This window comes from Oncorhynchus kisutch, linkage group LG6, assembly GCF_002021735.2.
Source record: "Oncorhynchus kisutch isolate 150728-3 linkage group LG6, Okis_V2, whole genome shotgun sequence".
Lineage (NCBI taxonomy): Eukaryota > Metazoa > Chordata > Actinopteri > Salmoniformes > Salmonidae > Oncorhynchus > Oncorhynchus kisutch.
Window position 1 is genome coordinate 38,552,200 of NC_034179.2, and position 17,192 is coordinate 38,569,391.

At 39.1% G+C, this 17,192-nt stretch overlaps 2 protein-coding genes across 3 annotated transcripts; one reads left to right on the plus strand and one right to left on the minus strand.

Moving 5' to 3' along the window:
* Window positions 1–1,676: 1,676 nt before the first annotated feature.
* derl2 (derlin 2) lies at window positions 1,677–11,021 on the plus strand. Its single transcript, XM_020485597.2, has 7 exons — window positions 1,677–1,900; window positions 4,639–4,704; window positions 4,887–4,960; window positions 5,184–5,277; window positions 5,920–6,115; window positions 6,257–6,347; window positions 9,665–11,021. The coding sequence occupies exons 1-7, from the start codon at window positions 1,808–1,810 to the stop codon at window positions 9,768–9,770; spliced, it is 720 nt and encodes a 239-aa protein (XP_020341186.1). The 5' UTR covers window positions 1,677–1,807; the 3' UTR covers window positions 9,771–11,021.
* On the minus strand, window positions 10,313–16,833 carry scimp (SLP adaptor and CSK interacting membrane protein). 2 transcript variants are annotated; one of them, XM_020485599.2, is made up of 5 exons: window positions 16,631–16,833; window positions 12,386–12,504; window positions 12,204–12,261; window positions 11,866–11,948; window positions 10,313–11,673 (listed from the first exon to the last, which is right to left on the minus strand). In XM_020485599.2, the coding sequence occupies exons 1-5, from the start codon at window positions 16,768–16,770 to the stop codon at window positions 11,492–11,494; spliced, it is 582 nt and encodes a 193-aa protein (XP_020341188.2). In that variant the 5' UTR covers window positions 16,771–16,833; the 3' UTR covers window positions 10,313–11,491. The 2 variants fall into 2 exon arrangements, with proteins under 2 accessions (XP_020341188.2, XP_020341189.1); XM_020485600.2 differs by lacking the exon at window positions 16,631–16,833 and having other exon boundaries at window positions 12,386–12,849.
* Between the last annotated feature and the right edge of the window lie 359 nt (window positions 16,834–17,192).

Sequence of the window (17,192 nt, forward strand, 5' to 3'; positions counted from 1 at the left end):
TTCGAATTCTATGGAAATAAACATGCACTGGTCAGTGAGTTTTCACTTCGGGCTAAATTATGTAATTAATTGCACTTTGTTGTCAAATTAGTTTGCTGGCTGGTTGAATTTTACAAACATGATAAGGCACAGGAGCTAAAATTGTAAACACACTGAAAATGTGATTAATTGTAACCTCCTCCAGTGGTAGTTTAGATTTAATCCCTAAACAAAATTTAAATTTGACTTTACAATAATGGAGCAACAAGATTACATTTTATCTTGGTTTAAAGTCCAAATTAAACTTTGTTTAGAAGGATTATATTTGACTAGGATTAATTTTAAACTAGGTTTAAAGTTAGCTGCAACAAGATGAATAGATAAACATTTTTAAGAGTTAATCCTTGTTGGTGCAATCCATCCTAAGAGTAGCATGCATGCAACAGAGGAGTGGATAATTGAGCTGAGAGAGGAGAGAGCGATAGAGGCTCTGGAAAGAGAGAAGATTAAGATTCTGTTCCTGCATGGACAAGAGGAAGTGATGGGAGTTTACAGGGAGTGGGAGAGAAAGAATAGTGAAATGGAGAGAATGCAAAGGAAGAAAGAAGAGAAGTGGGCAAAAGAGAAGAGCGAAATTGAGAAGGGGATGAAGGAGCCAGAAATAAAGCTGTACCAGCTGCAGAATGTCCTGAGGTTCAGGAATGTCAATTAAGTGTCATACTTAGGATTCAATAGATTAAATTGACTTCATGCTAGAGAATGAGTAATAATAATATCGCAGATCACTGTCTTACATGGGATTTCTCTTTCAGATGCATCATTGTAAAGGTATGGAAATTAGAAGTGCTAAGAGAGTCAGGGTGAAGCAGGAGAGGAAAGAGAGATGTTGGAGAATAACAAAGTAAAAGAGCTACTCAGAGCTAGAACAGAATAGAGTAAGGAACAAGTGAGGAAAAGGCCCACCTGGTGGATGTTGCGAGGAAATATAATGAAAGGAAACGGAGAGAAAGGGTGAAAAAGGGTGTTGAAAAAGGCATATGGCAAATAAAATCACATGGTGTACATCCCAGACTTCAAAGTGAGGAAGATGTAACGGAGATGGAAGAGTAAATACTGTCAGCTGTCATTGGTCAAGTTCTTTCATTTAGTGGAATACTTCATAAATAAAGTAATATTCGCAGTTATCTGCCCTTATTCATTGCCATATTGAAGAAAACACACACACAAAATATAAGTATAAGATGTAGATTAAAGGTGATTACGGGACAACGCAATGTATGTTAACTTTGTTGACATACTGAATATATTTGAAATACTGTATCTAACCTCGTGACGGATGAAAATCCGTTCCCATCTTGTCAAAACCTCACTCCCCTTCATCCTATTTGCTTTAGAGGCATACGCGGACCAATCAAAAAATGCCATCGTTTCATCGACTATGTGATTGACAGGTTTGTGGTTCGCTCACACCATTGGCTCACACAAAAAGAACGTGGACTGACAAACCAATGACAGATCATAAAAACTCACAGCAACTCCCCTTTATGCCGCGTTCAAAACAACTTGGACATCTCCGACTTCCGAGAGTTCAAAACAACTTCGCTCTCGGAAAAAAAAACGAGCTCCGACTCGGAGAAATCTATTTGAACGGTCACCCAACTCGGAATTCTAACTCGGGAACTCAGGCCTCTTTCTAGAGCTCCGAATTTCCGACCTGAAGGTCAGTGACGTCATGATTTGACGAGTTCCCAATTGTTTTGAACGCGGCATTTTCTCACCATTGTGATGACGTGTCAAGAATGTGCCGGAAGCCTTCAGTTAGTCCAAAATGGCTTACCAGACTTTTCAGCAGGAATATTTACAGATTCCTGTTGTAACTCGGGCATACACAACTGCCTGCGTCCTCACCACCGCTGCCGTGGTAAGATAGTAGAATTTAATCTGAAACATGTTCTTGTCGGCAATGTAGACAGGGTCAGGCGTTTAGCTGTGGATGTCAGTCTGCTAACTCACTAGCTTGCTGCTTTTAGCTAGCGCGTCTCTGACAAAACAGAAGTGCTAAAGACAGTACGGTAGTGCACATCAATTAGCTAGAGTGCTAGACAGCTGTGTTTGTGTCGCCAAATAATTGTTATTGACTGTAGTTGGGCTGTCACTGACCTTGATCGAATTGACCAAATGTGTGCAATGGTCAGTAGCTAGCTAAATTGACTATGCAGCTGGTAACGAAACTTCTCAATGTATGATTATCTGTGAGCACAAGTGCATCTCGTAACGTTTACATTGCTGTTTTTTTGTGCGATTTACTGCCGCAATCAAAACAACTGGGAATCGAAGATCTCCGACTTCTGTGCGTTCAAAACAACTGGGAACTCGCGAAAAAAGAGCTCCGACAGAGATCTTTTTTTAATGATATTCAACTCGGAATTCCGCCACAAACTCGGGCCTCTTTCTATAATTACCGACCTGAATATTCAGCGGTCTAAGGCACTGCATCTCAGCATCTCAGTGCAAGAGGGGTTCGAATCCAGGCTGTATCACATCCGGCCGTGGTTGGGAGTCCTTTAGGGCGGTGCACAATTGGCCAATCGTCGTCCAGGTTTGGCCGGGGTCATTGTAAATAAGACTTTCCGAGTTCAATAAATCTTACATTTAAAATAAAAATGGACCTCTATTTTTCTGAGTTCCCAGTTGTTTTGAACGTAGCATACATCTAGCTAGCAAGACATCCATGCTAATGAGCAAGTCAGATCTCTCCTCCTAGTGGACTGTTTAATCAGGCTCTAATACACTCTAGGCTGCTATTTTCGATTATTTTAACTAGTTCTTAGGTGGAAAAGTACCCAATTGCCATACTTGAGTGAAAGTAAAGATGCCTTAATAGAAAATGACTCAAGTGAAAGTCACCCAGTAAAATACTACTTGAGAAAGTATTTGGTTTTAAATATACTTAACCTAAGTAAATACAATTTCTAAATATACTTAAGTATCAAATCATTTCGAATTCCTTATATTGAGCAAACCAGAAGGCACCATTTTTTTTTTTTTTTTTTTTTTAACGTATAGCCAGGTGCACACTCCAACACTTAGACATCATTTACAAATTAAGCATTTGTATTTAGTGATTCTGCCAGATCAGAGGCAGTAGGGATGACCAGGGATGTTCTCTTGATAAGTGTGTAAATTTGACTATTTTCATGTCCTGCTAAGCATGCAATGTGTGATGAGTACTTTTGTGTTTCAGGGAAAATGTATGGAATAAAAAGTACGTTACTTTCTTTAGGAATTTAGTGAAGTAAAAGTTGTCAAATATAAAGAGTAAAGTACAGATATGTAAAGATACTTTTTTTTGTAAGTACTCTACACCACTGTATGAAAATGTATATATTCAGGTTGTTAAAAATAAATGTATTTATACAATGTTTGCTTTCAATCTTCAATAGCTCTTAAGACAGTGTGCCATGCCAAATCATATATAATGAGCTTCAAAAGTATTGGGACAATGACTTTTTTTGTTTGTTATTTTGGCTCTGTATTCAAACTCTTTGGATTAAAGTGCACACTGTCAGCTTTCATTTGAGGGTAATTTCATCCGTTGAACTGTTTCAAAATTACAGCACTTTCTGTTCATAGACCAAAAAGTATAGGGACAAATTCACTTACGTATGTTAAAGTAGTCAAAAGTTTAGTATTTGGTCCCATATTTCTAGCACATCAAGCTTGTGACTCTACAAACTTGTTGGATGCATTTGCGATGTGCCTACAACAAAGTCTCTTGCATAGTATGTTGCATTGAAAGTGGCTATTGTGTTGATTCGATCACAATTACCACAGTAAATGGAAATGTTGATAGTGTTAACTAACAGAACTTCAACTTTCTAGTCTTCCCCATCTCGTGCTTCCCCACGGAGAGAGAACATTGCTGTATCTTTTTTATTTGAAAGATTCTTTCTCGCTAATATGAAATAAAATTTTAAAAAATTTAGATTTTTTTTTATTTTACCTTTATTTAACTAGGCAAGTCAGTTAAGAACAAATTCTTATTTTCAATGACGGCCTAGGAACAATGGGTTAACTGACTTGTTCAGGTGCTGACCTTGTCAGCTCGGGAACTTGCAACCTTTCGGTTACTACTTGAGGCGGCAGGGTAGCCTGATGGTTAGAGTGGTGGACTAGTAACTGAAAAGTTGCAAGATCAAATCCCCGAGATGACAAGGTAAAAATCTGTTGTTCTGCCTCTGAGCAGGCACTGTTCCTAGGCAGTCATTGAAAATAAGAATTTGTTCTTAACTTACTTGCCTAGTTAAATAAAGGTTACAAAATACATTATTACCCCAACGCTCTAACCACTAGGCTACCCTGCTGCCCCAGTCAAAGATGAGGACCATGTGTTTCGAAAAACCTGTTTCGCAAGCGATGATTATGGACGTTAAAACACAGCGTCGGAATTGTAGGTCACACGGCCTGCCTTGGGCGACGATAACCGCTGAAAAACCTACGGAGAGAAGGGTTTTCGAAAGCTACCTTAGTTAAAGAGTTGCAGTTTGTTGGCTGCTGTTTAAGACTGTCAAGAATTGACTTAGCGTTTTCTGACAAAAGATGAATCATCAGGTGAACTATTGATTCCAATGAAGACACTTTCTTTGCTCTCACCCTCAGCAATTAGAACTCATCACACCTTTCCAACTATACTTCAATCCTGATTTGATACTAAGGAATTATCAGGTGAGTACATGCAATTTGTTATTTAGCTACTGTATGATATAAAAATATTTAAAAAATAAAAATGTAATTAAATCCAAAAATATATTTTAGAGTTTTTAATCTTAGGCCTGCTGTGTATAAGTGTAGCAGTTACAAAAAAAATTAGATGCAAGGTTGACTGATTTCTCTGTTCTGTCTTGTAGGTATGGAGACTCATAACCAACTTTCTATTTTTTGGTCCAGTTGGCTTCAACTTCCTTTTCAATATGATTTTTTTGTATCCTTTTTCTGTTGCACATTTCTTGCCCTGAGTGTACTTGTGAAATGTATATTTTGTGTCCCTTTGATTGGAAGCACTATGCGACTCATAAAATACTTGTCTTGAACAAGGCAAGCCATGTTTAATTTATTTTTAATCATGACAACTGTCTAATCATAGGGAATTATAGGTTTAGTATTTGCTTTGCCCTTGCCAGATTACCTTAACCATTGGCTTCCAGGTACCGATACTGTCGTATGCTGGAGGAGGGCTCTTTCAGGGGCCGCACCGCTGACTTTGTCTTTATGTTCCTCTTCGGTGGCCTTCTGATGACTGTATCCTTGTAACACTGTTACTTTCATGGTCTTAGTTGATACCGCAGGAGTCGAGACATGTTCAGCACCACATAGACTTAATGTGCCTGTATTTGACATTCTTAGCAAGCTTCTGATTGAGCTCTTACTAATAAGGCCTGCTGTTGTATAATGCTGTATGTGTGTACAGGAAATATGTAGGCCTATGTTATCCACAGGTGCCTTAATGAGAAGCTCTTACGCAACAGTCACATTCCTTGCCACCTGAATATATATATATATATATATATAATTTATTTATTTATTTATGGTTAGGCTAGTTGTCAAACCTGAGAATCAATTGGTTGATTGTCTGCAGTTGGCGACAGGTAGCCTAGAGGTTAAGAGCTTTGCGCCAGTAACCGAATGGTCGCTGGTTCGAATCCTCGAGCCGACAAGGGGGGGAAATCAACCCTTATGCCGCCGACTTCAGTTAAGTCAGCCCCCCGCACCGCTCTGATTCAGAGGGGTTGGGTTAAATGAAGAATACACATCTTGGTTGAATGCATTCAGTTGTGCAACTGACTAGGTATCCCCTTTCCTAAGTTAGGGTAAATCAACTCGAATAATGCTGTATGCCACAATTCAATCCACCAATCACTTTTTTTCTCAGTAAGCAGAAAGATATTTGGCACCTTTGTGAGTTTGGTATTCTTGGGCCAAGCCTTCACCATCATGCTGGTGTACGTGTGGAGCAGGCGTAACCCCAACGTTCGGATGAACTTCTTTGGCCTGCTGAACTTTCAGGCACCCTTTCTCCCTTGGGTGCTCATGGGATTCTCTCTGCTGCTGGGCAACTCCATCATTGTGGATTTACTAGGTACCAGTCGCTCTAACCACAATAGCAAATTTCTGTAATGCATCAATGTTATTAAGGACTTGAAGATCAACAATGTTGTTGCCTTATTGACCATTGAGGAGTGGTGACTAGTTGGGTCAATGCTGTGTTCCCTTTCCTAAGGTATCGCTGTGGGTCATGTGTACTTCTTTCTGGAAGATGTGTTCCCAAACCAGCCAGGTGGTGGCAGATGGCTCAAGACTCCATTTTTTCTGTAAGTTTAGTATGGTTCTAGTACAGTCCAATAATGAATTTGTCTTATGATAGAAACTGCAGTGTTTACCCCACGAGTCTGCTGAGAGATGGTGATGTTGCTGGAGAGATGGGGGGCACAAACAAATAGCAGTAAGCTTGATACAGAGTTAACAATAGTTACTAATATATGGAAATTGCCAACATTAACAATGTTGTAACCAATGTTTTGACATGGTGTTCTGAAGGTGTGCTGTCCTTGCGAGTGGTCGTGACAATGTTGTCTATGCTGATTGGTATTATTCCAGAAAAGGAAGGGCATATCAATAACTCTTAATAAAAGTAGAAATATACCATCCATTTATCAGATGCGTAAAGAATGTATGTACAGTTGAAGTCGGAAGTTTACATACACTTTAGGTTGGAGTCATTAAAACTCGTTTTTCAACCACTCCACAAATTTCTTGTTAACAAACTAGTTTTGGCAAGTCAGTTAGGACATCTACTTTGTGCATGACACAAGTAATTTTTCCAACAATTATTTACAGACAGATTATTTCACTTATAATTCACTATCACAATTCCATTGGGTCAGAAGTTTACAAACACTAAGTTGACTGTGCCTTTAAACAGCTTGGAAAATTCCAGAAAATGATGTCATGGCTTTAGAAGCTTCTGAACATCATTTTAGTCAATTGGAGGTGTACCTGTGAGGTATTTCAAGGCCTACCTTCAAACTCGGTTCCTCTTTGCTTGACATCATGGGGGAAATCAGCCAATAAAAATTGTAGACCTCCACAAGTCTGGTTCATCCTTGGGAGCAATTTCCAAATGCCTGAAGGTACCAAGTTCATCTGTACAAACAATAGTACGCAAGTATAAACACCATGGGACCACGCAGCCGTCATACCGCTCAGGAAGGAGACTCGTTCTGTCTCCTAGAGATGAACGTACTTTGGTGTGAAAAATGCAAATCAATCCTAGAACAACCGCAAAGGACCTTGTGAAGATGCTGGAGGAAACAGTAACTATATCCACAGTAAAACGAGTCCTATATTAACATAACCTGAAAGGCCGCTCAGCAAGGAAAAAGCCACTGCTCCAAAACCGGCATAAAGCCAGACTACAGTTTGCAACTGCACATGGGGACAAAGATTGTACTTTTTGGAGAAATGTCCTCTGGTCTGATGAAACAAAAATAGAACTGTTAGGCCATCATGACCATTGTTATGTTTTGGAGGAAAAAGGGAAGCTTGCAAGCCGAAGAACACCATCCCAACCATGAAGCACGGGGGTGGCAGCATCATGTTGTGGGGGTGCTTTGCTGCAGGAGGGACTGGTGCACTTCACAAAATTGATGGCATCATTGAGGGAGGAAAATGATGTGGATATATTGAAGAAACATCTCAAGATATCAGTCAGGAAGTTAAAGCTTGGTCGCAAATGGGTCTTCCAAATGGACAATGACTCCAAGCATACTTCCAAAGTTGTGGCAAAATGGCTTAAGGACAACAAAGTCAAGGTATTGGTGTCGCCTTCACAAAGCCCTGACCTCAATCCCATATAAAATTTGTCGGCAGAACTGAAAAGTGTGTATGAGCACACCTGACTCAGTTACACCAGCTCTGTCAGGAGGAATGGGCCAAAATTCACTCTACTTATTGTGGGAAGCTTGTGGAAGGCTACACAAAACGTTTGACCCAAGTTAAACAATTTAAAGGCAATGCTACCAAATACTAATTGAGTGTATGTAAACTTCTGACCCACTGGGAATGTGATGAAAGAAATAAAAGCTGAAATAAATAATTCTCTCTACTGTTATTCTAACATTTCACATTCTTAAAAGAAAGTGGTGATCCTAACTGACCTAAGACGGATAATTTTTACTGGGATTAAATGTCAGGAATTGTGAAAAGCTGACTTTAAATGTATTTGGCTAAGGTGTATGTAAACTTCTGACTTCAACTGTATGTATGCATCTTAAGCATATTGCACTGTTTTGTTTGGTATACAGTGCATTTGGAAAGTATTCAGACCCCTTGACTTTTTCCATGTTTTGTTACAGCCTTATTCTAAAATTTATTGAATTGTTTTGTTTTTCTCATCAATCTACATACAATAACCCATAATGACCAAGCAAAAACAGGTTTAGATTTGTGCCAAAAAAATAAGAAATAACCATTTACATAAGTATTCAGACCCTTTTACTCAGTACTTTGTTGAAGCACCTTTAGCAGCGATTACAGCCTCAAGGATTCTTGGGTATTACGCTATAAGCTTGGTACACTTGTATTTGGAGATTCTCTAAAGCTCTGTTAGGTTGGATGGGGAGTGTCGCTGCACAGCTATTTTTAGTTCTCTCCAGAATTGTTCAAGTCCAGGCTCTGGCTGGATCACTCAGACATTCAGAGACTTGTCCCGAAACCACTCCTGCGTTGTCTTGGCTGTGTGCAAGGAGTTCAATTTTGTTTTCATCAGACCAGAGAATCTTGTTTCTCGTGGTCTGAGAGTCTTTAGGTGCCATTTGGCAAACTCCAAGCCGGCTGTCGTGCATTTTACTGAGGAGTGGCTTCTGTCTGGCCACTACCATAAAGGCCTGATTGGTGGAGTGCTGCAGAGATGGGAGAACCTTCCAGAAGAACAACCATCTCCACAGAGGAACTCTGGAGGTCTGGCAGAGTGACCATCGAGTTCTTAGTCACCTCCCTGACCAAGGCCCTTCTCCCCAGATTTCTCAGTTTGGCTGGGCAGCCAGCTCTTAGAAGAGTCTTGGTTGTCGCAAACTAATTCCATTTAAGAATGATGGAGGCCACTGTGTTCTTGGGGACCTTCAATGCTGCAGAAATGTTTTGGTACCCTTCCCCGGATCTGTGTATCGACACAATCCTGTCTTGGAGGTCTATGGACAATTCCTTCAACCTCATGGCTTAGTTTTTGCTCTGACATGCGCTGTCATCCGTGGGACCTTTTTTTATATAGACAGGTGTGTTCCTTTCCGCATCCTTTCCGCATCATGTCCAATCAATTGAATTTACCACAGATGGACTCCAAGTTGTAGAAACATCTCAATGAAAACAGGATGCACCTGAGCTTAATTTCAAGTCTCTTAGCACAGTCTGAATACTTATGTAAATAATGTATGTTTTTTTATAAAAATATATATACTTTTTGCTTTGTCATTATGGGGTAGTGTGTGTGGACTGATGAGGAAAACTATTTAATTCATTTTAGAGTAAGGCTGCAACATAACAAAATGTGGAAAAAGTCGAGGGGTCTGAATATTTTCGTGAATGCACTGTATGTAGATCCTTCACCCGTCTCTGTAATTCTCTCTCACAGTAAGATGCTGTTTGACACTCCAGAGGAGGATGCCAACTACAACCCTCTTCCCGAAGAGCGTCCGGGGGGGTTCGCCTGGGGAGAGGGACAGCGCCTCGGGGGTTAATCTAGCCCCCCACCACAGGATCACTTTATAATGGACTTTTCCTCAGTGAGAGACCGAGGGACAAACTTGGTCTTTTTTTCGGACTTGTTTCTCTAGTTCTGGATGGAAAACGCCAATCTCCAACCAGAGCTTTTCGGAGATTGTTGTGTGACTTACATCTCCCTCAAACTGTTCAATAAGCCAGACTGTCACTTTAAGACCACATGAGTGGACGTAACAGGAAGTGACTTTTGATGGTTAACCTTTGGTTGCGTTGAGATTTGGCTTTGAGGCTCAACAATATTGTCAAATGATGGGAAACAGTGGAAAAAATCTGAATGAATGAATTCAGATTGAGTGTTTTCTTTTACTTTTTAAAAAGAATAAACGTGTGGCATATGTAGATAATGCTGGAGATATTTTCTTTGTAAATTTTCTGCAGTGTTGCATCAGTTGAAGCAAGTTTTTCTGTAAGGAGTTCCATAATGAAATTAGAAATGTATTCAGTCATTTGATTCCAGTACCAAAAGAGTGCTTGGATGCACTAGGATCAACAATGTGAGAACGCTTACGTAACATTGTTTATTGCAACTGTAGAAAACATGTACTGTGGACAAATCAAACAAGCATACGTTACTCTATAGTACTGCCCTCATTGCAGTGTGGAAGAAATGGTGAGTCAATTTGACCGACCATTGTGTTGCATGCCAGGCTTCTAGGCTCGACAAGAGACTAGCCATTTTGAAACTCCTGCAACAAACCCTTCAGTATTCAAATTGAAACTAAACGGCTTCTCTTTTCTTTTTTTTTTTAGTTTCGGTTACATACAGTAAGTAGTATACGCTTCACTTTTTTGCAGTTCTTTACCTTTATGGCAGGGCTTAGATTTACATTTGTATTTTAATCAATACAGATTTTGAAATGCCTATTGTTTGTTTCATTGTCAATAACCAGAGGAGCTAATCTTTAACTTTGCAAAATTAAGTTGTCACTGGTGGACAAGGAAAGTCACATTTTTCACCCATTTCTATTCTTACACTCTATATCCGATCTGTTGGAAACCTTTTACAGTTATTGGTTTCATAAAACATGGCACGGTCTGCTGCTTCATGATCCATAGTGAGCTAAGAGCATAAGTACACAGTCGTAAACACAATCTAACGTCGATGATTCCTAGAACTACAGGGTTTTAACAACTGTATGCTGGTTTTGAAACTCAGCAAGCCTCGGAGGTTACTACTTAGATGTAAAATGATTAAATATACCACTTCACCTGTGTTGATTCCTGATACAACTGGTTTGGTCTATGGGATTTTAAAAGTTAGCAAAACCAGCACCATTGACAATCATATGGTAGTAGGTAATCACTAAGATTGTTAATTTTCTGTGCACCATTATATTCAACATTCAATTGAAACTACACAGCTTAAATTTTTTCTGCTAACTACAGCCTAATAGTTTCAGTTACATAGTATACCCTGAAACACAATTAAATTGTGTTGAATTCTTATAAGTAAGAAATTGTCCATTGTTACAAGAGAGCTTTTTGGTAAATACCAGAAAGCTATACTTTAGTCTTATGCGAACAGGTAAAGTATTGCCAAGTAAATGATTTAAACATGAAGCCGTATCAGCTAAGGGATAGTCGTATTTCTGCAGAACATCTATTTTTGGCTAGTAGGAGTATACATTACATATGTACCACAAAAGTGTCTTTAGTATAGTCTCCGTTGCCTCTGGCTTTATCCCAGATCATCATAGTCCTCCTCGATCTGACAGTCTGCTCCGATGTCATCGTAGTCCTCTGGAATGCCGTCATTGTCCTTACACACCAGTGTCTCTGTGTGATGGTATGGTGGAGGGGCATTGTCATCTACTTTCACATAGTCAGGTAGCCCTACGAGGTTCTCATAGCTTTCAGTCTCTGGAAAGCAAAGACACACATTATTGACAGTTGAGGCAGACGTTGTACAGGGCCTAAAAAGTGTTACTGTGTGGGCTTAAAAGGTTCCTATTGTGAATGTTTCAACACAACAGCTTATCCTTGTGTAATATTACTCCCAATGTGTGCTTATGATTGCATTTCAAGGCTTATTGAATTAAATCTGATGCTTACTGGGACAGGATGTGAGAAACTGAGTCCTGGGTGGTAAAGGAGGCAAATCATCCTCCAGATCTTTGAGATGATATTTGCTGCTTCTGGATGGGGGAGAAACCTGAGAAATTAGATCTCCACTTTGGAAAATACTTTTTACAAAACCCCTCCCTTCCCTGGACTACTAAGAATGCTTAAAACAACTCGCATAAATTGAATCAAAGATTTTAGGAATAGAGGACCAAACTTGTGGTTTTAATTGTGATAATGAATGATGAGGCAACAAATTCAACCACTATAAGTGTCAATAGAAATGTAGGTTACATCTACATCAGCTGAAAATAGTGCAAGAGACTTACTGGGCATAATACTGAGGTGTAGTGCGACTTGGTGTATTTGTATTGTATTGTTCAGCAGCTGTAGAAAAGATAAGACAGTTGATACAATACTTTGAAAAGACAGTTCATATAAGTAGAGAGAAATGGATCTGTAACGCTCACAATAATGCTTCTGATGTAATAGTGTAATTGAAAATACTTACCTTTCTTGGAAATACACTTGTTGATAAGAATGAAGATGAGACCTGTTACCATGGAAACAAAAATCATTCCAAGAACCACCCACAGCCAGAAGAGATCCCGTAAAGGTTCCATGAGTGATCTAGTGCACAAGAGCCCAAATATACATGTAAGTAATTGATGATGACCTCTCACAAAATTCCATAGAAATGGCTTCTTGAAAGATTTTGCAAGAGGTGTAACTTGTTAAAAAAGAAATGTTTGATTGCACATAATTTTAACACATGTTCAACTTCATAAAAAAACAAATTTCCCTAAGTGCCAAATAAAATAACAGGTTTGACTGTAACAGGGTTGACAATTTCATGTTAAATCAGCCATCAAACCCCTTGTGACGGGGAATCAAAGCTTGTTGTGTGCTAAAGGGAGTGGCAATTGAATGCAAGCTACACAAAGAATAAATAAAAAAATGTCTAGCCTGTCTATGGGTAACAGGGTTGATGTGTTATGCTTGACGTGCTCAGTTTCCCACCACAAAACACCAGAAAATGGCCATAAAGAGTAAAACCAATGTGAATTGACTATTACAGTGCATTCGAAAAATATTCAGACCCCTTGACTGTTTCCACATTTTGTTACATTAGTCTTATTCTAAAAGTATTCTAAAAAGTACACAACACTCCATGGTGATAAAGCAAAAACTGTTTTGAAATTTCAATCCAAAATTCAATATAAAAAATGTAAATATTACATTTACCTACAGTTGAAGTCGGAAGTTTACATACACCTTAGCCAAATATATTTAAACTCAGTTTTTCACAATTCCTGACACTTAATCCTAGTAAACATTCCCTGTCTTAGGTCAGTTAGGATCACTTTATTTAAAGAATGTGAAATCTCAGAATAATAGTAGAGTGATTTATTTCAGCTTTCATTTCTTTCATCACACTCCCAGTGGGTCGGAAGTTTATGTACACTCAATTAGTATTTGGTAACACTGCCTTTAAATTGTTTAACTTGGGTCAAATGTTTCGGGCAGTCTTCCACAGGATTCCCACAATAAGTTGGATGAATCTTGGCCCATTCGTCCTAACAGAGCTGATGTAACTGAGTCAGGTTTGTAGGCCTCCTTGCTCGCACATGATCTTTCAGTTTTGCCCACACATTTTCCATAGGATTGAGGTCAGGGCTTTGTGATGGCCACTCCAATACCTTGACTTTGTTGTCCTTAAGCCGTTTTGCCACAACATTGGAATCAGGCTTGGGGTCGTTGTCCATTTGGAAGACCCATTTGCAACCAAGCTTTAACTTCCTGACTGATGTCTTGAGATGTTTCTTCAATATATACACAATTTTCCTGCTTCATGATGCCATCTATTTTGTGAAGTGCACCAGTCCCTCCTGCAGCAAAGCACCCCCACAACATGATGCTGCCATCCCTGTGCTTCACGGTTGGGATGGTGTTCTTTGGCTTGCAAGCTTCCCCCTTTTTCCTCCAAACATAGCAATGGTCATTATGGCCAAACAGTTCTATTTTTGTTTCATCAGACCAGAGGACATTTCTCCAAAAAGTATGATCTTTGTTCCCATGTGCAGTTACAAACCGTAGTCTGGCTTTTTTATGGCGGTTTTGAAGCAATGGCTTCTTCCTTGCTGAACGGCCTTTCAGGTTATGTCGATATCGGACTCGTTTTACTGTGGATATAGATATTTTGTACCTGTTTCCTCCAGCATCTTCACAAGGTCCTTTGCTGTTGTTCTGGGATTGATTTGCACTTTTAGCATCAAAGTACGTTAATCTCTAGGAGACAGAACGCGTCTCCTTCCTGAGCTGTATGACGGCTGCGTGGTCCCATGGTGTTTATACTTGCGTACTATTGTTTGTACAGATGAACATGGCACCATCAGGCATTTGGAAATTGCTCCCAAGGATGAACCAGACTTGTGGAGGTCTTTTGATTTTCCCAAGATGTCAAGCAAAGACGCACTGAGTTTGAAGATAGGCCTTGAAATACATCCACAGGTACAACAATTAACAATGTCAATTTGCCTATCAGAAGCTTCTAAAGACATAACATACTTTTCTGGAATTTTCCAAGCTTTTTAAAGGCACAGTCAACTTACTGTATGTTAACTTCTGACCCACTGGAATTGTGATTAAGTGAAATAATCTGTCTATAAACAATTGTTGTAAAAATGACTTGTGTCATGCACAAAATAGATGTGCTAACCCACTTGCCAAAACTACAGTTTGTTACCAAGAAATTTGTGGAGTGGTTGAAAAGCAAGTTAATGACTACAACCTAAGTGTATGTAAACTTCCGAGTTCAACTGTAATTATTCAGACGCTTTACTCAGTACTTTGTTGAAGCACATTTAGCAGCAATTAGAGCCTTGAGTCTTCTTGGGTCTGACGCTACAAGCTTGGCACACCTGTTTCTGGGGAGTTTCTCACATTCTTCTCTGTAGATCCTCTCAAGCTCTGTCAGGTTGGATGGAGAGCGCCGCTGCACAGCTATTTTCAGGGTTCAAGTCCGGTTCTGGCTGGGCCACTCAATGCTGCAGAAATGTTTTTGTACCCTTTCCTAGATCTGTGGCTCGACACAATCCTGTCTCGGACCTCTACGGACAATTCCTTCGACCTCATGACTTGTTTTTTGCCTGAAATGCACTGCCAACTGTGGGACATTTTATATTGACAGGTGTGTGTGTGCCTTTCCAAATAATTTACAATCAATTGCATTTACCACAGGTGGACTCCAAGTTGTAGAAACAGAACGCACCTGAGCTCAATTTAAAGTCTCCTAGCAAAGGGTCTGAATACTTATGAAAATAAGGTATTTAAAAAATAAATAAATAGAAAAACCTGTTTCCGCTTGTCATTATGGTGTATTGTGTGTAGATTGATGAGGAAAAACTTTTTTTAAATCCATTTTAGAATAAGGCTGTAACATAACACCATTTGGAAAAAGGGAAAGGGTCTGATCTTTCCAAATGCACTGTAGATGTTCAATGTTTGAAAGGATTAGTTGCGCTATATTAAAATTAGAGTTCAGCTCACATAACAGGATTAATCTTAAAATAAGGGACAGATGTAAATGAATCCCTAATCTCATGAAATAAAGAAAAATCTTCAGAAATGACTGTCAAATCAACAAAATAACTATGACGTTACAAACTTGGTGAAATGTTAGGTTTAAGTGGGTTAAATCTTCCTAGAAGTCACAGAGGGTGCACGGGGGGGAAATGTCAAGATACTAAAACGTTTCTGCTTTAGAATGTCTTTGTGGAACTACCTAATACAAGTAAATAACTGATGGGCACCTACATCAACATCGTTCTGCATTTCTGCCTTTTCTCCATGAAATGTCACTTCCCCATTTCTGAACTGGCCAAGTCTTGTGGTTATTTTAGCCTACACTGTATAAGAGCAGTGTTGACATGCCACTTATTACTGTCATTGTTTTCCATTGAAGCAGACTGTTTTATTATCTCTATAATTGATAAACAAAAACGGTGTAGACAATTGTACTAAACTAAAGGGGAAAAGTGATTTGATTTTTACATAATAAATCTCATTTTTCTGTTTTTTTGACAGTCACGATCAATCCTGAGCACCTTTACATGCACCTAATACTACATTTATATCTTAGCTGTAATGAAAGTTAAGTTCATACATTTCCCATGAACTGTGTTTGCCACAGACACAGCTGGTAAATGGTACTAATTCACACTTATCTCTGTGACCAGAGTTTGATGTAAATGACCGATGTTTATCAGACAACATGCACAACATCCTTTCACAGCTGCATACCTTTTTATAGAACTAAATAACTTCCGGCAATGTACTTTTTCTAAGAAGTTCTAGTCTGAGAGAGAGATGATGTATTCACAATTAAAAGGTGTTGCAGAGTAGGCTGTTGTTAAATTGTTATATTTATTCAATTGTAAATTAATAATAAATTAATTAATGATAAATAAGACCTTTATGGAGGTAAACTACCAACAGTAATTATCATACAAAATAAACCCCCAACCTGCCTCCATAGGTTATGGTTATTCTTATAAAATAACATAGTTATTTTATCAACACTATAATCAAACAATAACAATATCACCTATTGCATTTATTGAACAATTAGGTTCTATGGTCAGCACAGTTTTATAGTACGCCATAGCCTAGAAGAAAATATTTAGCTGACAATGAAGTATTTCTTTGTTCTTATGACAATAGAATACACCTCTTAAATAGATGGCACATGCCTTACCTTACAAGGAAATTCGAACAGCTGAAAACTAGGATTGTGTGGGTCAATGATATTCTTAGTTCTAAGCTGTGTACAGAAGATAGGGAGACTCTTATGGGATCATGATTCACTTCTGAGGTCTGAGGCTTCAGCCAACTCATTTCCTCTCAGTCATATTAAAAGGAACTACCCACACCCATCACTCTGCTGCATGCAGTGTGTGTGTGTGTGATAAAGGGAAAATGAATAAAAGGACCGATAAGGTCTACCATGTGCCGTGGTTACTAAGCAATGCTGCTGCAACCTCGTGTTGGAAAGTTGCGAATCGGAATAGTCAAATTCAAATGTGTTTATTTCAGCTGGGAGTAAGACAGGCTATCAGACAGCTTCTGTGCATGTCTCTGGTTTGATCAGTCCAATAACATGGAGGTCTTTGACCGTTTACAAGCTGCAGTTTTTTTGTTGACTTATTATCGTTCTTGGCAACATACTCAGATGTATCATTTGTCAATAGAGATCCCCATGCCGATGACTCGTTCCACGGCATTTATCATCAGTTTGACCATGAGCCACAGAGTCAACT